At 41.7% G+C, this 19741-nt stretch overlaps 1 protein-coding gene and 1 long non-coding RNA gene across 4 annotated transcripts; one reads left to right on the plus strand and one right to left on the minus strand.

The window, feature by feature from the left end:
• Positions 1–694: 694 nt before the first annotated feature.
• Positions 695–15477, plus strand: taf1 (TAF1 RNA polymerase II, TATA box binding protein (TBP)-associated factor). 3 transcript variants are annotated; one of them, XM_026372448.1, is made up of 40 exons: positions 695–1023; positions 1719–1833; positions 2161–2284; positions 2364–2480; positions 2735–2857; positions 3151–3392; positions 3500–3715; positions 3805–4047; positions 4133–4385; positions 5150–5257; positions 5367–5534; positions 5650–5777; positions 6046–6153; positions 6515–6688; positions 6788–6961; positions 7203–7307; positions 7396–7596; positions 7673–7814; positions 8220–8350; positions 8440–8520; positions 8617–8766; positions 8857–8976; positions 9119–9294; positions 9385–9617; positions 9741–9948; positions 10320–10491; positions 10671–10882; positions 10994–11102; positions 11192–11290; positions 11396–11573; positions 11680–11747; positions 11825–11947; positions 12078–12170; positions 12292–12376; positions 12495–12562; positions 12833–12949; positions 13527–13622; positions 13803–14031; positions 14161–14332; positions 14913–15477. In XM_026372448.1, the coding sequence occupies exons 2-40, from the start codon at positions 1720–1722 to the stop codon at positions 15133–15135; spliced, it is 5883 nt and encodes a 1960-aa protein (XP_026228233.1). In that variant the 5' UTR covers positions 695–1023; position 1719; the 3' UTR covers positions 15136–15477. The 3 variants fall into 3 exon arrangements, with proteins under 3 accessions (XP_026228233.1, XP_026228235.1, XP_026228234.1); XM_026372450.1 differs by having other exon boundaries at positions 10320–10485; XM_026372449.1 differs by lacking the exon at positions 695–1023 and adding an exon at positions 1139–1159.
• Positions 15478–15613: 136 nt separating this feature from the next.
• Positions 15614–17151, minus strand: LOC113170379. Its single transcript, XR_003299633.1, has 3 exons — positions 17053–17151; positions 16761–16889; positions 15614–16642 (listed from the first exon to the last, which is right to left on the minus strand). It is a non-coding gene; the product is annotated as an uncharacterized LOC113170379 (long non-coding RNA).
• Positions 17152–19741: the final 2590 nt, after the last annotated feature.

Raw genomic sequence — 19741 nt, forward strand, 5'->3', positions numbered from 1 at the left:
GTGATGACTCTATAGTGATGTTGACAAATGCCACTGTAGCACCTTATAACATTTTAATATACAGTGATGCTGGGACGTATCAGAATCTTAACTATTTCAATATAAATACAACCTGAAACATGATCAGATTTTACCACAAGGACACATGAGAACCCAATAAGTAAAATAAGACAAAATATCACCCACTAATTTGTTTATTGTTGTTGGAGGGATTTCAGCCCATTGGTGTAGAATCAGAATTCGTAATTCATTAATTAAGGCATGCTGTCCTGGTCCAGAGGTAGCAGAGCAGACCCAAATCATGTTACTGCTACTACAGATGGGATGATGACACTTGATCATCAGGTGTAACACTTTTCATTCAAGCCAAAAAAAGTTCTGATTTCACTTATTCATCCACAAACATTTTTAAATAACCTCTAGCTTAACTGGATTATCAACATGGCAAACTGTGGACACAGTAATGTTCTTTTTGAACAATAGTAGGCTCAGCACAAAACGTAAAAAGTTTTAAGCTAAGAAGAATAGGGAATTGAAAAGCGTTCATTTTAAGCGTTAAAAAAAAATAAATGTTGTAAATGTTTTAAAATGTAAGTTTCTTCTTTGTGGCGAACTCGACAATTTACTAGTTTACAGTGAGTGCCTGAATGCGTCACGCTCTGCTTCCGGGTCACTTGGACTTCGTGCTAGCTAACTAGTGTGGCTAACGATGTTGTTCACAGTCCAGTGCGGTGCACGACATACAAATAAAAATAAATCTCTACAACGAATTAGAGTGTGGGAAGATTGGGTTTCAGTGCATTATTGTTTCTTTTAACCTCGCAATGCAGACCCAGACAAAGGTGGAAAATATGTTTACATAGACTTATGGTAAAAAGTTATTTTGTCCAGCGAACATTAGCTAACAGACTGATCTGTTATGCTAGCAGGTTAGCTGCCTGTAGTGGACATTTAGCGGCACTAGACAGTTTATCAAGAGGAATAAAACCCAGTTTGTGATATCGGGAGGGGAAACAGACAAAGGTAAGTTTATCTTGCATTTATAAAAAGTCTTATATTGTGTTTTTACCGACTAGCGAGCGAGCTAATGTTGGTAATCACAACTGACGCTGCATTTCTTTGCTGCACAGCTAACTTCTCATCTGTTTCAAAACTTCAGGTAAAATTTCACATCTTTAAACATTCATTGTTACAGAACACGTTGGTAAATGAGAAAAGGAAAGAAATTAACGTAATCAATACACCAACAGGCTGTAAAATGGCAATGCCAGCGTTAGCACTTGTGCGTATTCAATGTTGCGAGGTCGAAATATACCAAATGTAAAAATTCAGCAAATGTCAACTGTAGGAAATAAAGGTATTTACAGTTCAGCAGCACATTTGGAAAAGGTACCGGGACAATGTGATATTTCACTGGCCATTAAAGGTATCTGAACCTCCAGTAAGTGAGTGAGGCAGTGGTGGATGATAGTGCTCCAGTGTAGAAACAATCAGCTTAATAAAAAAATAAAGCAATATTGTTTAATACCCATAAATGTGATTTTGAAGGTAAATTACATTACACTAGTTGTGCAAATAGATAACGTACACGTATTCATAAATACATGCTCATAGATGTCCAGGGAACACATGCTCATGCAGTGATACATCACTAACCCTGCAGGTCACTTACGATAAGAAGATGGGTCAAAGATTGAAATGTTTTGTTGACATTTCAGGATGTCGGATTCAGACAGTGACGAGGATCAAGATCGTCCTTTTTCTCTAACTGGTTTCCTCTTTGGAAACATCAATGAGGACGGGCAGCTGGAGGATGACAGCGTTCTGGACAATGTGGGTGTTTTCTGCAGCAACTTTAAGTTATTTTCAGGTTTCATCGTCATATGTAGCATTTCAACTAAGATAATATGCAAGCTACTATTTGTAGGATGCTATAAAAACAAAAATCTGTGATTTATTAATTGCATTAACCTAATTGTGTATAAACACTTCTTAATTGAATGGTGTTACTTGAATACTTTATAGACCTTTCAGTTATACTTTGAATTTACTTATATTTACAACATACAGTTAAGCTGCTCAGTGAATGCACTTTATTTGTTAAAAGCTCAAGTGAATTGCCAAATGACAGACTTTTTCTCCATTATCTCCTTATCTCAGGAATCCAAAAAGCATCTGGCTGGTTTGGGCACCCTTGGTCTGGGCTCCCTCATTACAGAGATCACTGCCAGTGAAGAGGAGGATCAAGAAGAAAACCGAGACTCTGGTAGTGTGGATGCAGAGGGTGAGGATAAATACATGATGGACCTTTTTGCAGGCAGAAACAGGATGGACTGACATTTACAACATATTACCTCATTCAGGTTGGGTGAAAAGCACTGAAGATGCAGTTGATTATTCTGACATTAGTGAAGTCGCTGAAGATGAGACAAAGAAGTACCGTCAGGCCATGGGGTCTCTACAGCCCTGCAGGAAAACAGGTGATCATCTTACAGCTGCTAAAAGTCTTACTTACAGTAGATTTTTTAATAAAAAAATGACACATATATCTTTATGCACTTCTTTTTATAGAAGTTTTGCAAAGTCCTTTATGGCAAACTCACAATCTTTCATCTCCTCAAATCACCATCATTATCATTATTTATTTACTTACTTCAAAGTGCTATTGGATTTTTTGTTATTCTTTCATTTATATAATTTAACTTACATATATTTCCAAATTGCTCATTCTTAGATGATGAGGATGACTATGATGCAGACTGTGAGGATATTGATTCTAAGCTGATGCCTCCTCCTCCACCACCAAGTCTACCTACATCTGCTAAGAAGGAGGAACCCTCCTCTCAGAGTACAAATGGTAAAGACCTGTATACTTATAATTAATTTGTAATTAATTAATTGTGCTTAGATGTAGATACATTTTGGCTGAGCTGTTTACAGTGCTGAGTCTGTAGAGAAGTGAATTTACTGTGGCCTTTTCACCAGGTTAGATGTTATTGTCACAGTCCTGTGACAAAGCTCTTATGCTTGGTCATGAAGTAAATTAAATAGCATTTTAAACTCGATAAAAATGTTAAAGTTCACAAATATCTGATGGTGAAGTTTGAATTTCTCTGCTGCTCTTTGACCTGTCGTTATCTCTTCTTGTAGTCGGAGAAGAGGGTGACGGCATCATCTTGCCCTCCATCATTGCGCCATCCTCTACAGGTGATAAGGTTGACTTTAGCAGTTCCTCAGACTCTGAGTCAGAAACTGACCGTCCGTGCCAAGGCCCAGGGTCCGGAGCCCCCCCGGACCGGCTCAACCTCCCACTTGCTGGCATAATGCAAAAAGATGCTGCTAAGGCACTACCGGGTGTCACACAGCTTTTCCCAGAGTTTAGGCCTGGAAGGGTAAAGCATCTTTATAGCCACTGAAATGTTACTTGTCATTACCCATGTTAAAATCTTTTAAACACCAACAAATGTAGTGACACACATTGTCTTGGATTTCCAAATAGGTGCTTAGGTTCTTACGACTGTTTGGTCCTGGAAAAAACATGCCGTCAGTTTGGAGGAGTGCCCGCAGGAAGAAGAAGCGAAAGCACCGGGACCCTCAGCCCGGGACACCACCTCCAGAGGGGGAGCCCACAGAACCAAACCAGGAGAAGTCGTCTGGATGGATTTACGAATATGCCCCACCTCCTCCCCCAGAGCAATGTCTCTCTGATGATGAGGTAACAGGCTCACATCATGTCAGCTAGTAGTCCAGCAATATGTCATTACATTCAGAACTTGACATGCTTTGCTTTGTTATCTCATCCAGATAACAATGATGGCTCCAGTGGAATCTAAGTTCTCACAAGCATGTGGTGATGGGGACAAGGAGGCAGAGTCTCGACCCAAAGTGGCAGAATGGAGATATGGTCCAGCCCAGCTATGGTACGACATGCTAGGGGTTCCTGAGGATGGGAGCAGTTTCAACTATGGCTTTAAGCTGAAAGAAGATCAGTCCAGTGAGCCTCAGAAGCAGGAAACGCCTAAAGAAATAACAGAGACTCCTCAAGAGGTTTGCAGACGGAGAACGTTTGAAGCTATTGCTGGGAAGTTATTCTGATTTTGTTACTAATGTTTAAAATATACTGTATCTCAAGTTTCAGCTACAGGGTGGCGATGAGGAGGATGATGATGGTGGTGATAATGATGACGATGATGACAGACGTAAAGTCAGAACAGCCCTTGAGAATGAGCTCTTCCTGATGGTCACTCAGCTTCAGTGGGAGGACGATATCATCTGGAATGGGGAGGATGTAAAACACAAGGGCACCAAGACTCAGCGAGCCAGCCTGGCGGGATGGCTGCCCTCTAGCATGACCCGCAATGCCAATGCTTACAATGCACAGCAAGGTAAGATGAAGAGCGTTTTCACACCTTAGTCCATTTGCTCTGGTCCGAATCACTTGATGAGTTTGTAAACTTGTAGCACTTCCGTTTGGTTTATTTTCGCACAAACGTACTAAAATGCATCACTATGCGAGAACGTCCTCTCCGCTTATTGATCAGATGTGTCTGCTGCGGATACAAAAAAAGTAAACACAGAAAGACGAGTTGCTATTGTTTCTGTGACTTGGGAGATAATTACACAATACAGGTGAACTACATGGGTTGGTCATCCTCCTAACTTATTATTATCTGTCTGCTCTTCATCCTGCCGCATGTTTTGGTTGTCTACATATAATCCTATGTCCTCAAATCATGTGATTCATAGTTTTCGGTCGTGTTTTGGTTCTTTCATACCAGCTTTCACACCAGGAGAACTGCATCAGAATTGATGCATCAGCTAATTGTTTTGGAACGAGACCATCTCTTTTTTTTGGGGTCTTGGTTCAGTTGATTTGGTCCACACACACGAATGCGATTACTGTGTTCACACCAGACGAAACAAACGACACGTATAGAGAAACAAACAAATCAAGTTTGATTTTAAACATACTAAAGCGTGTGTGTGTGTGTGTGTGTGTGTGTGTGTGTGTGTGTGTGTGTGTGTGTGTGTGTGTGTGTGTGTGTGTGTGTGTGTGTGTGTGTGTGTGTGTGTGTGAGTGTGAGTGTGAGTAGTATTATTACAATGTTTCATGTATGTAGAGGAAACAATTATAATTTCAATCTCACAGGTCTGTCAAGAAGTAATTCCCAGTTGGTGCCACCTACACCTCCACCCATGCCCAAAACGTCTTCAATCTCTGGCTCTAAGCGGGAAAAAAACAGCCATGATAATCAAGGTGAGCTTACGTTTAAATCACAAAACAAATCATAGTCCTTCTAGAGAGTCCAGAAGCTTTTATCCCACTCCAACTTCTCATTGTCTTCATTGTTTTTGTTCCTCTGCAGCCTCTCTGGAAGAAGACTGTCCCTGGTTCTCTATTTTCCCTATTGACAATGAAGAGCTGGTATATGGGCGCTGGGAAGACAGCATTATCTGGGATGACCAGGAGATGGATCACCTGCTCATGCCACCTGTTCTTACGCTGGATCCTAATGATGAGAATATCATTCTCGGTACATTCAGACATTGTATTTTGTCAGGCTACGTGTTCACTTCTGTCCTGCTTTTTCCAAAATTGGCATCTTACTAGCTGCGCATTTTAAAAAACACCAAAACTGCCTCTTGTAGAAATTCCTGACGAAAAGGAAGAAATGACATCCCACTCCCCATCAAAAGAGAATAAGAAGGAAAATGCAATCAAAAAGAGCCGCATCCTGCTGGGGAAGACTGGAGTGATAAAAGACGAGCCACAGCAGGTATGCTACTTCATCAGGGCAGAGATGAAATGACAGATTAGGTGGTAAGCTCTGCTGCTTCAGTTGAGAAGCAGATCACTTGGAAACAGGAAATGGTAAAATACATCTGTAACGAGGCCGATCAAGGCTGCATAATGAAGGAGCAGATATGTTGAAATTAAATTCAGAGGAGGATTGCACCTGAGACTGCAAAGTTATTTTTGAAGAACCATTTTGTGGACTGTGAATTATAATGTAACAGTGGGAAATCTGCTTTCTCTCATCTAAGAACATGTCCCAGCCTGAAGTGAAAGACCCCTGGAACCTTTCCAATGATGAGTTCTACTATCCCAAACAGCAGGGCCTGAGGGGGACCTTTGGTGGAAACATCATCCAGGTAAGCAGTGACTCAAAATAGCGGCAAAATAGCGACGGGGCAGAAAATATATTGAGAACGACAGAATATTATATAACTCACAAAGTAAAGACACTATGAGATGTTCAGACATTCACATTACAGGCAGACAGCAGCAGTGACAGCATGTCTATATAACTTCACTTTACTTTGCTGGACGTTATATATTTTTTATTTGAATACAATTATGATTAATAGTTGTTGTTGTCATTTACACTCTGGTTTGTGAGTCATATTTTTTACACTGACAATAGCGTGCTCATGCTTAACACCCTGTTGACAGACTGACAGGCTGGAGGTTTTAATATGTAATTTGACTGAGCAACTTTTCTCTCTTTAACAGCACTCCATTCCAGCACTGGAGCTGAGACAGCCCTTCTTCCCCACTCACATGGGACCAATGAAGCTGCGGCAGTTTCATAGACCAACTTTGAAGAAGTACTCATTTGGAGCGTTGGCTCAGCCTGGTCCCCATGCTGTCCAGCCACTGCTCAAGCACATAAAGAAGAAGGCGAAGGTGAACTCCTGCTCCAAACAAGCTTTATTATGCTCTGAGCATACAGGTCGGCTATTTTTGTATTAATGCCAGTGGTGTACACGTTTGTTTTTTGTATAGATGCGTGAGCAGGAACGTCAGGCATCAGGTGGAGGAGACATGTTCTTCATGAGAACCCCACAGGACTTGACAGGCAAAGATGGAGATCTGATCCTGGCAGAGTACAGTGAAGAATACCCTCCTCTCATAATGCAAGTCGGCATGGCCTCCAAGATCAAAAACTACTATAAAAGAGTGAGTTTGTCCCTGCTCTCACCTTACACTATCTTAAATTAAATGTAAAGCTTTAAATAATTGCTTCTGTTAGCCAACGAATGCTGTGTTGTAAAGGTGTCAAATTGTGATGATTATATTTATTTCACTGTGCAGAATTGTTTTGCAGTTCCAACCTAATGAAACTCTCAGATTTGTTCTGTACTGGGTAGAGTTGTTAAAATATATAATTACATTTTGCTGCCGTTACTGTGTTCTTCAGAAACCTGGAAAGGATCCTGGAGCGCCTGACTGTAAATATGGAGAGACTGTGTACTGCCACACATCCCCTTTCCTGGGTTCACTGCATCCTGGTCAGCTGCTCCAGGTCAGCACCATCACAGTCAAAGATTCAGTAACCACATGCTGCTTTGTTATCATGACAAACTGTGAGATGGTATGTCTTTTTCTTTTAGGCGTTTGAAAACAACCTTTTCCGTGCTCCAATCTACCTGCACAAGATGAAGGAGACTGATTTTCTGGTTATACGAACACGACACGGCTACTATGTCAGAGAGATTGTGGACATTTTTGTAGTTGGTCAGGAGTGCCCCTTGTTTGAGGTTCCTGGGCCTAATTCCAAACGAGCCAATACTCACATCAGAGACTTCCTTCAGGTATTACTTGCACAATCTCACCCAGATACCGCTCTTGTTTTTGCAAATGCTGAAACGTCACATCTGCATTCTACAGGTGTTTATTTACCGCTTGTTCTGGAAGAGCAAGGATCGTCCCCGGAGAATCCGCATGGAGGATATAAAGAAAGCTTTTCCCTCACACTCGGAGAGCAGCATTAGGAAACGACTAAAACTCTGTGCTGACTTCAAACGTACAGGTATAACACGGTCATTAACTCTGCAGTCTGCATGTTCACTGTTTAGGTGACATCATCATTTGTTGGACTGACCTGGTTGTGTTATATCAGGGCAGTTCTGAGGTATTTTTACACATCAGGCTGTTTGAATCTGCATGAGCTCAGCAGTGTGTGTGTGCCTTGAATTGACAGACAGGAATCTGAACAGGGAAAGAGCTTTTTACACCTACTATGGATTTTACCCTAGAGGTAAGATGTAGTGTAAGGACAGGACTAGGACACAGCAGGGTACAAATGTTCAAGCAAGTCATTATATTACGCATTGTACAGTGCCTATAATTCTGCTTATTGTACTGCATGCTGTGTCAGTAAGATGAGACTACAGCTGAGAGAAAAATCACTAACAGTGTCTTTTCATTTTGACAGGGATGGACTCTAACTGGTGGGTGCTAAAGCCTGACTTCAGATTGCCTACAGAAGAAGAAATCAGAGCCATGGTGTCTCCAGAGCAGTGTTGCTCTTACTATAGCATGCTAGTTGCAGAGCAGAGACTCAAGGTAACTGTGCCTGCCTCAATAACTTCAGACGTTTAGTACAAATCAATATTGTGGCAGGTGCCTAAGCTCAAGTTATTTTACACCTTTAGGATGCTGGATATGGTGAGAAGTCTTTCTTTGCTCCAGAAGAGGAGAATGAGGAGGACTTCCAAATGAAGATTGATGATGAGGTATTGACCCAAATGCTTCTTCATCATGAATTTTAATGTGCGATGAAGAAAACTTTTTTGATTAAAGCTATGCTGATCGTGTTCCTCACATCGCAGGTGCGGACCGCTCCTTGGAACACAACAAGAGCCTTCATCTCTGCCATGAAAGGAAAATGCCTGTTGGAGGTTACAGGTGTGGCTGATCCTACAGGATGTGGAGAAGGTTTCTCCTACGTCAAAGTGCCCAACAAGCCTACACAGCAGAAGGTCTGACTGTTTAAAGCAAAGGTCTGACACTCTATTTTGTGCTTTCTCTGTGTATGGAGAGTGAAAACATTATTGTATGTGTTTTTCCAGGATGATAAGGAGCCACAGCCTGCCAAAAAGACAGTGACTGGGACAGATGCTGACTTGAGGAGGCTCTCTCTAAAGAATGCCAAGCAACTGCTGCGCAAGTTTGGTGTTCCTGAGGAAGAGGTAAGACTTCAGTGATGTGTGCAAGTGCATAACTCTAGCCCTAACATAAGTTGTCCTTTTTCTTGTATTTAATCTGAATTTGTGCAGATGTGACATGTGAGGGAATTTTAATTTAATTTTAAGTTGTTTGTTTGTGCGTTAGATAAAGAAGCTTTCGCGCTGGGAAGTGATTGACGTGGTGAGAACCATGTCCACAGAGCAGGCACGTTCAGGTGAAGGACCCATGAGCAAGTTTGCAAGAGGTTCTCGTTTCTCTGTTGCTGAGCACCAGGAGCGCTACAAGGAAGAGTGTCAAAGGATCTTTGACTTGCAGAACAAGTAAGGGCCCCTACTTTGGTTTAGCTGTGTTATTTAAGATCCTATCTGAGCAAAACGTTAATAATTTTCCTTGTTGCACCCCCACCACAGGGTGTTAGAATCGACAGAGGTGCTTTCCACAGACACAGACAGCAGCTCAGCAGAGGACAGTGACTTTGAGGAGATGGGAAAGAACATTGAGAACATGCTGCAGAACAAGAAGACCAGCTCCCAGCTTTCCCGTGAGAGGGAGGAACAGGAGAGGAAGGAGCTGCAAAGGATGCTGTTGGGCGAGGAGAGCGATCGTGACAACAAGGGACGCAAGGAGCGTCGCAAAGGCTTGTGTGAGTCTGACCAGTCTTTTAATCATAAACTGCTTTATGGTACATTAAGTACACTGCTTTAACTGTAAATGTAACGTTGGTCTAATGCATCTAACTGTAGTTTTACTTCCTTTTGTTCTACAGCCAGCTCTTTATCCACCAGCTCGCACAAGGATGATGACACATCCTCCGTCACCAGCCTGAACTCTTCAGCCACTGGAAGGCGACTCAAAATCTACCGGACCTTCAGGGATGAGGACGGGAAGGAATACGTCCGCTGCGAGACAGTACGCAAGGCTTCCGTCATTGATGCCTACACCAGGATCAGAACCACCAAGGATGACGAATTTATGTGAGTCTCTTTCTAATCTGAGCTTTTACATCTTGCAGAGGGTTCTTCGTAGGAAGTAAGCCAGTGGACTGTTTCCTAGCCTCACCGCCATGCTAACGTTATTCAAATCATGTCTGTTGTTTATTGAACTTGGGCTAAAGAAAAAGCAAAGAATTGATACAAAATACATTTTGGTAGTTACAAACCTCTTTTGTGTATTCATGTGATGAGCTGCATATAACATGTCGTACATTGATATTCAAATATCTTTGAAATGTGTCATTTGCTATATGATGTTATTATGTTAATAATATAGAATGAGAACAACACTGCCGGTTACTTAGCTGCAGTGATTGTTAAACAGCCGGTGTTGTATACATTGGTGTCTGCAGACGAAAGTTTGCCCTCTTCGATGAGCAGCACAGAGAGGAGATGAGGAAAGAGCGTCGGCGGATTCAGGAGCAGCTGAGGAGGCTGAAGAGAAACCAAGAGAAGGACAAGATCAAGGGGCCACCGGAGAAGAAGGCCAAGAAGGTCAAAGAGAGACCAGACCTCAAGGTAAAAGTAAGCCTGCTGATTCAGTACTTTACTTCTCTCTTTCTCTCCTTCATCACCTGATTTTGATACCTAGCTAAATACAATCCTTAGATCCATTTCCATAGATTTGTTTCTTTCAGTATTATCATCATATAGCACAATTTGAGTATGTGTCGTGTTCCTTAATGTTTGCCTCTTTTCCCTAGCTGAAGTGCGGAGCATGTGGGGCCATTGGACACATGAGGACCAACAAGTTCTGCCCACTGTACTATCAGACCAATGCCCCGCCTTTTAACCCTGTGGCTATGACAGAGGAGCAGGAGGAGGAGCTGGAAAAGACTGTCATCCACAACGACAACGAGGAACTGATCAAGGTGGAGGGCACTAAGATCGTGCTGGGCAAACAACTCATTGAGAGGTATAGTATACCGTCCCCAATGTTCCTTTCTTAACAATATAAAGTGCTTCTGAGGCAATCTGTATCCAAACTACACTCTACAGTTTCTAACGATTTATAATTATTTGACAGTGCTGATGAGGTGCGTAGGAAGTCTTTAGTGCTCAAGTTCCCCAAGCAGCAGCTCCCCCAAAAGAAGAAGAGGCGTGTAGGCAGTGCAGTGCACTGCGATTATCTCAATGTAAGTAAAACAATAAATAAAACAACTTGTTTTATCAGTTTTTACTTGGAATCCCATTGGCTGATCGTTAACACTGTTGTTGTTCCTAGAAACCACACAAGGCCATCCACCGCAGACGCACTGACCCCATGGTGACCTTGTCTTCTGTGCTAGAGAGCATCATCAATGATATGCGGGATCACCCTAACGTAAGATTAGTCAGGAACACACTAATTCACCCCAACATTTAACTTTTTCCATTTACTCCTTCACTACTCCACTGTCTCATGACTACCTTTACCTCTAATGTGTAGACATACCCATTCCACACACCAGTCAACGCGAAGGTTGTGAAGGACTACTATAAGATCATCACTCGGCCCATGGACCTGCAGACACTGAGGGAGAATGTCCGTAAACGAATGTATCCATCGAGGGAGGAGTTCCGTGAAGCAGTGGAGCTTATTGTCAAAAACAGTGCCACCTACAACGGTAACATTATAAGAACATTTTAAACATGACTTTAGACTGAAAAAGTGACTTTTAGTCTTAGTCTACATCACTGTGTTAAGACAGCTGTTTGTCTTTGTTCCACCAGGGGCTAAGCATCCAATAACACAGGTAGCACAGTCCATGCTGGACCTGTGTGATGCTAAACTTAAAGAGGTGAGTGTGAGTGGAATTGTTTTGTATCACATTTTTGTTATTTATTGCCACATTAACTTTTCTGTGCATGTGTGCAGAAGGAAGACAGACTGGTGAGGCTGGAGAAAGCCATCAATCCCCTGCTGGATGATGATGATCAGGTGGCCTTCTCTTTCATCCTGGACAACATTGTGACCCAGAAAATGATGGTGGTTCCTGATGTGAGTTCTTAGCATTTCCTAATTTCACTCATTGTTTTATTTTTGGGCATTGTAGATGTTTTTTTGTTAGTACAGGTAACACAAAGATTAATTACCTGCTGCTCTCTCTTAATCCTTCCCCTTTCTGTAGTCATGGCCGTTCCATCATCCTGTCAACAAAAAGTTTGTTCCAGATTATTATAAGGTGATTGTAAGCCCCATGGATCTGGAGAGCATCCGCAAGGTGAGGGCCATAAAAGCTGTCCACCTTAAAGCAAATCATGTAAACAGTATAAAGCAGTATACATATAGTATACTAACAACAAATGTCCCTCTTTGTCTGTTTGGATTTCATGGTTCAACAGAACATTTCCAAGCATAAATACCAGAACCGAGATGCATTCCTTTCAGATGTCAGTCTCATCCACGCCAACAGTATCAAGTACAATGGTAACGTCTCCTTTAATGTGATCTCTACATTCAGTCCCTTAAACATAATATAAGACTAATACATTTGACAGTGTGTTAAAGCAACAATACATGAGTTTTAACTTTCTATCTGTTACAGGGCCAGACAGTCCTTACACCAAGACAGCCCTGGAGATTGTTAATGTGTGTAAGCAGACCCTATCAGAGGTATGTTGAGTCAGATACTTTTTTTTTTAACTCTAGGGTAGGGTGATGATTGTTTAAGTGGTAAATTACATTCAGTCGGGATTTACCATTATCAGAACAGCTGTAAAGCAATTCTGGGAACAATGCAAATTTTAAAAATTACAATAACAAATTTGTAATAAATAATAAATTACTTCTCCTATGTTTGACACATTTTTATTAAATTAATACATACTACAGCCAATTCTTATGAGCAGTATCGAGTTTAATCACCTGTATTTTTGTTGCCAGTATGATGAGCACTTGACTCAGTTGGAGAAGGACATTTCCACTGCTAAAGAGGCGGCTCTAGATGCAGCAGACTTGGAGAGTTTGGACCCGATGACTCCAGGGCCATACACGCCACAGGTAGGAGAGCAGCCAGCACCCAGTTTGATTTACAAGCTTGGCTAAGGAGGCTTTATGGGTAACCTGCACTAGACTTTCAATAGGCCTCCAGCTGTTTATACATGCCACACCAGGTAGTCTAAAGTTTTCCATGTGCACTAGTCTCCTCGCCACACCTTGTAGTGCTCCTCCTGCTCTTGTATTCCTTCACTCTGTTCTTTTCTATACTCTAGATTCTTTAGTGTAGCGTCTCCTTTTTCTCCAACCTGTTTTTATCCTTCACTCCTGCCGTCATTTCCTGTCTTTCTGTTTGTGTGTGCGCCCCTCTGTGCGGTGTTGGCCAGCCTGCTGATCTGTTTGACAGCGGGGCTTCAGGGAGTCTGCCCAGAGAGCCCAGCAGCCTTTTCTCTGAGGGACCTCTAGTGGTTGCTCCAGAGAAGAGAGGGGGGCAGGTATGGAGAGAGACAGAAATAATCTGCCGCCTCTCTTCAAACTATCAGAGCACCCAACTTGTTTTGTGTTTTGCTGTACCTCCTTTCACACAAACATTACAGTTTAGAGAGAGTGGTTCTCAGACTGCTGTGATCCTGTCCCACAGGGACGCCACGGTAGGAGACCTGGGGAAGAAGAGTCAGATGTGGACATTGAAGGCTTTGAGGAGGAAGATGATGGCAAGCCCAAGACTCCTGCTCCGGTAAGAAAGAGAAGTTTATTGGAAAGTCATAAAAATAAAATGTATCAACTTTTTACCAAGTATAGTTACACAATAAACAAAGGTATTTATTTCATTCCGACATACATGGAAACATGTTTTTACCTGTTCTTTATTATTTTTATTTGAATAACTATCTTGCTTTGTCTGACCTGTTTCTAGGCAGAGGACGCAGAAGGAGATCTGGAGGACGAAGATGACGAAGAGGACATGTTGCTGCCACCTCACAGACGGGTTCGTGACCAGGAGGAAGAGGAGTACGAGGAAGAAGAGGATGGAGAGAACAGACGATCCAACCGGCCAGCCCAAGCCAGCGTGCTGTACCAGGATCTGCTCATGTCAGATGGAGAGGATGATGCCAGTGAGGAGGAGGGTGACAACCCTTTCTCCGGTAAGTCCACCCGAAGGGGTTCTGTCACAGCTGCTGTTCAGTGTGTAGTTTGTGATTTAAAAGTATTGGTAATGAATAATGAGTTCTCGCAGCAGTAATTTGTGTTGATGCGTTGTGTGTTCTCTTCAGCCATCCAGCTCTCAGAGAGCGGCAGTGACTCTGACAGAGAGGTGGATGTGCGACCTGCGCCTCCACGGAGAGCTCAAGAGATCGCGCGCATGGGTATGGACCAGGACGAGAGCATGATGTCGTACGAAGGGGACGGACCTGATGAGACTCACATGGAAGACAGTAATATCAGGTAAAGCAGACGTGGGAGCGAGTAATACTGCATTACAGTACACTAAAAAGCAGCTTTTTCATCTCTTAAAATATTGAGTGGTCTAAGTGTTTAGATTTTTTTTTGTTCTGTCAAGTCACATCACTGTTCATCACTCATTGGCCTCAAGTGTCTGCCCACATCAGGTTGAAAGCTGTGACACTCAGCTACAGAGTTGTCAACTCAATAGCTCTTTCCTGCCTGAGCACCATACTTTAAGTGTACAATTGCTCTCACCCAGTACACTCTGCCTAAGAACAGTGTCTGGTGGTCCCTGCACCAGCCTGACTCTTCAAATAACTCTTAATGACAGAACCACCTCAGCCTCCTATGGACTTAAAACTTATCTGGCTTATGATTTGGTGTGTTTTGTCTTACAAAACAAACATTTCTTCTAATGCCACTTTGTTTCAAATGATTTGCACCTCACTTGTAAGTTCCTGTGAATAGGCATCTGCCAAATGGCTAAATGTATAATATACGTTTTATAAACTATTCACACCACAGACACTGCAATACATAAGTCACATCTCTTATTGAGCTCATCTCTCTTCTGTCTCAGTTATGGTAGCTACGAGGAGACAGACAGCAGGAGTCAGATGCAGGCCTCTAGCATGGGAAATGGAGAAGAATATGGCATCAGCGAGGAGGAGGAGGAAGACGAAGAAGATGAAGCACGAAGGAGAGGCCCAGCTGTGCTCTCCCAGGTCCAGCTCAGTGAGGACGAGGAAAGTGAAGAGTTCAGATCTATCGGTGGAGACAGTGACTTGGACTCTGACAACTAGTTCAGAGTATCAAAAAAACCTTGTTCTGTATTGCCAGTTTTAAAATTGAGATTTCTCTGGTAAATATATTGTTGTACATTGTTTTGTATATTATGATTAATGTTTATAGCTTGATATTTTACTGTTAGCTCTGTTGTATCTACAGTATAGGGTACGACAGAGTACATTGTAAATTTTAATTTGCCTTTTTATATGAATGAATATTTGTACCATGATGGAACCTGAATGAAAGTTTCTTCAGTTGTTCATTCAAATCCTGGTTTATTCAGCAGAGTTTGTCCTCCGTTTAGGTCAAGAGATTAATTCAGAAACAAAGCTCAATAAAACATGTTGATGAACGTAGCACATGGTAACTGCACTTAAAGTATACGGACTGTATTTGAATAAAGGTACAACTCAGCAAATACAACAGCTAATATGAACATATTAACATATTACTTTACTCATATACTATGAAGAATTGTTGTACACTGAGCTCATTTCTTAAACATTTTATTTGCACTCCATACCACCCTACAATAAAAGAGTTTAGACAATTTAATAGAAAATTCAGATTTTCAGTATGAAAGCATGAAAACCACAACAAAGTAAGGTCATATTTAGACCTCATGTAACACATTGGACACAATAAGATGTGCACCTTTCTTCACATCTAAGTCATCAACAAGTCATCTCATTTCCCCATAAATAGTCACCTCACTTTGCAAATTTTTAATTTGTTATCTGTGGAGTGTGAGTTTAAAGAATATTGCGCAAAACAGTTGAAACTGAAAATGGATTAGTTGAGTTGAACAACATACTGTCACCACAAAAACATCGGCACAATTTCGTCCCTGCTGAAGAAGTGAGTGCGCACATTTCAGGAAGAAGCCACGCCTCAGGTTTCTGGTAACAAGCACTCTTCCTATTATGCAGCGGTCACCTGTTAAGTTGGTCTTACGTGAAAGAAAATTGCACACATCCTGTTGCGACAACTCTGCAGTCACGCCAATAACTGCAGGACAAATTATTCTTCAGTTTCATTATTTCAAAGGTGTCTTTGTTGCTTTATAACTTATTGCTGTCTAGACATTGTGGTACTGATCTTCATGCTGTTCCAGAGAAAGATGACTCAGTCTATTTAATGGAAACTTCACAGAAACTCAGTACAGTACCATATATCCTTTTTATATTTACACAAGCAAGTACATTACTACAACATATTGCATACATTTCTTCATGTTTTAATTAAACTTCATCACTGATGGCATCTTTCACCATTGAGTGGATGGCTCATTTCTGCCCCAAGCCACAGTGGTTGACCTCTCAGGTGAAGCAAAAACACGTCCGTGAAGGGACAGGTGTCCCTTAGCAGGGTGAGGAATCCTGCAGGGGCTGAGAGACTGAGACCTGTGGAGTCTTTTAATGGCTGCAGTCCGGGCTGAGGAATCTCTCACTGAGTGCAAAAAAACACTGGAGTTCATGGATGCTGCAGAATGTGATGGAGACCAACAGCTAGATGACACACCTGTGAAATAATTAATGGTATTAATTGATGTTACTATGCTGTATGTCTCTCTTTCAATAGAAGAAATGTTCTATAACACCAATACAGGTCCATTTGAACAAATAGTTGGTATCCAAACCTGAAGGAGAGTAATCCATCTGATCAGCAGGCTGGCAGTCATCAGTTTCTAAACTTCTGCTGTTCCTAACAGCCTGAAGTGAGCGAAGGCTGGTCCGCAGGGGTGACCTGGTCCTGCCTGCTGACGTTGCTGCAAAACACAACATAGTTTTATCTAGTTCACACACACACACACTTGTATGTAAACTCATAAGGTCTGTTCGTGTTTTGCCATATGGTCTAAAGATTTTCAGAAAAATCCCAGTATCATAAATTGAAGACACAAATTTTACAACTGAGCGTGTTCTGTGTACCTTGATTCTGGGCAAGTTTAAGCAGCTTGAACTGGGTGACTTGTTGATGAAGTCTGGCCAGTTTTGGACTTTGGCAGCCGTGCTTAGCTACTGTTGGTGACTGGCTAGAGGAAGAGAACAGTGACGATAGACTCGGCTGCCAACAAGAGGAAGATAAAGCCTCAGTTTTATTTCCTGCAGTGATGTCATCAATAGTTTCATCTATAGTGTTGAAAAAAGGCGGAAGCATCACTGGTGACTCAGAGCTTCTTCTGGGTGAGGCAGCAGCAGGTATAGAAACATAGTCTTGTCGTAAGCCTGAAATAAATAAAACGTTATGTCTATCCAGTGCAGTATAGTGAATATTTGATCATCTGAAAGACTCATATACTCACTGGCCTCCTGTAGACAAGCCATGATGTGGACATCTGTGATGTCCTGCAGCCTGTAGTTTGTAGTTATGGAGTCATGGGAGATGCTCAGGTCATTGTTATCTGTACCTATTTTTAAAAATGCATAAAATGTAGTCTTCTCAGGGCATATTGTGTACAAAGACACTGAAGACATGCTGAAGTTCATATTATTATATTACCTAAATTGTCACAGGTGCTCTGTGTAATGCTGACAGATCTTTTGTCTGTAGAAGAGCCCAGAGGGGCACTTTCACTATGACGAAAAACTACAGGACGTCTGTAGAAAGGACTGTTTAATCCTGACAATGAGAGCGGGCATAAGGTAAAATATTTGTATTTCATGATATTTGTAGATATTTTCAAGGTAGTGGGTGAGTGGATACTGTTTGCTCACTTTGCTCCAGTCTATCTATGAGTGCACGACGTGCCGCCTTCATCTCAGGACTGGGGTTATCCAGGACATGTCGACACCACCTGAGAGCAGACTCTTTTTTTTCCACAAATAGCTGCTTCTTCGGAGACTCGTACAACCTGTGACAAATAGTATGTTACATTTACTTCATTCACTTAGAATATGTCTCGCTCCTGTCCATATGTAGAGCTGGCCTGTTCAAATTAGTTTTAAAAGCCCCGTCAATTGTCTTCATCCCTAATCCTTTTAAAGATTCATTTTAATGTGCATAATGTCAGATGTAATACACAGGAAACTTTATCTCAATTAAGTGGGTATCTTCTAGGTTATTTAGGACTACGAAGGACGTAACTTTCAAAGATGTCCACCTAGTTTGTCTATGTCAGACTGCTGAAGCGTATTATTCTAGGTATGCAGGAAAAGATGTTTTAATTGTCAGAATGAACTGGAGGAGAAAGCACAGCAAGGAAAAGCAGTGTCAGTGTTCATATAGACTCAGACCATTCTTCGACAACAGGTTCACGAGTCCCACTCACTATAAATATTACTACATGTCTAATAGCACCTACCAGCTCTCTTCATCCTCCACAACATCCTCCACATCAAGAAGTTCTACCAAGTCCAAAGCAGACTCTTCTTCACTTGGCTCACTGTCCCACTGGTCTTTCTGACAGTTAAAGTTGTACAATGGCCTGTCCAAGGTGGATTTACAACCAGATTTCAAATGATCTAGTCTTATTCTAGCATCCATAGCAAACGAACGACCGCAACTCTGGACTCTTGGTGGTTCTGCATCGGCTGAGATGCTGCAGGAATGATCTGAGTTCCTCTCCAACTTTGCAGAGTTGCTTTTCAGCTCGCTGTGGAAGAGACGCTGGCTTGCACTTATGTCAAACTCCAGTGGAAGCTGACTGCAATAATATCTGCTCCAGTCGTTCTCCATTTTGTTTTGTAGTTCCATTTTCTCAGTGAAATCCTCAAACCTTCACAGTTCTTCAAGCCTTTGTCTCTTTTTGACCTGGTCAACCTCCGTAATCCATAATGAAGATGCTGGCTGAAGGTTGTCTAAACCTTCTGTTTAAACAATATCATTTCAAAATTCTCCTGATTGTTAGTTATTCATCTACAACATGCAATAACTGTGGCTTCACCACCATCCATTGACCCACATTTGTTGAGTGGGGCTGTTAAGTATAGACACTCAACAGATTGGATGGATTTAGAGACGCATCATGAGCTTATGTGGATTAAAGAGTTTGTGAGCTGCCACTAAGTAAGAAAAGAAGCTACAAAACATCACACCGTCATAACTAAAAGACATTATAGAAGGTATTAGGAAGTCTGTTAATGCTTTCCTGGTTTAGTCACAAGGTATGTGACATTGTTTTAGCCATCGAGCATAGTTTAACTGTTTATACAGTACAATGCACCTAAGAGCAATTTCTCTGTCTTAAGAGATAAGGTGTGTTTTGTTCTCTGTGTGGCCATTACTACAGTTTATGTTCATCTGTCATGAATGTTAGGAGTTATGTTTGTTACGCTACTGCTTCCTTTGGTTGGCATTAAATGCTGTTGCTTAATGTTTGTGGTCCATTGTCATCACACCAAAGGAAGCTGAGAAGTGTGGACAGATAACTTCTCGCTCCCTCTCTCTCTCTCTCTCTCGCTCTCTCTGTCTCACACACACACACACACACACACACAAACGCAGGCAGATTAACACGCTCTGAGTGTTTAGGAAATGGGGTTTGTGGAACGCTCAGCTAAAAAACAAATGTTCCACAACATTAAGAGCCCTTTCCTGAGTAAAAAAAAACACAAACCCTGATGGAAATAATAAATAATATAATGTGTATTACTCATATTATTAATATCTCTGCAAGAG

The sequence above is a fragment of the Anabas testudineus genome, chromosome 14, assembly GCF_900324465.2.
Source record: "Anabas testudineus chromosome 14, fAnaTes1.2, whole genome shotgun sequence".
Taxonomy (NCBI): Eukaryota; Metazoa; Chordata; class Actinopteri; order Anabantiformes; family Anabantidae; genus Anabas; species Anabas testudineus.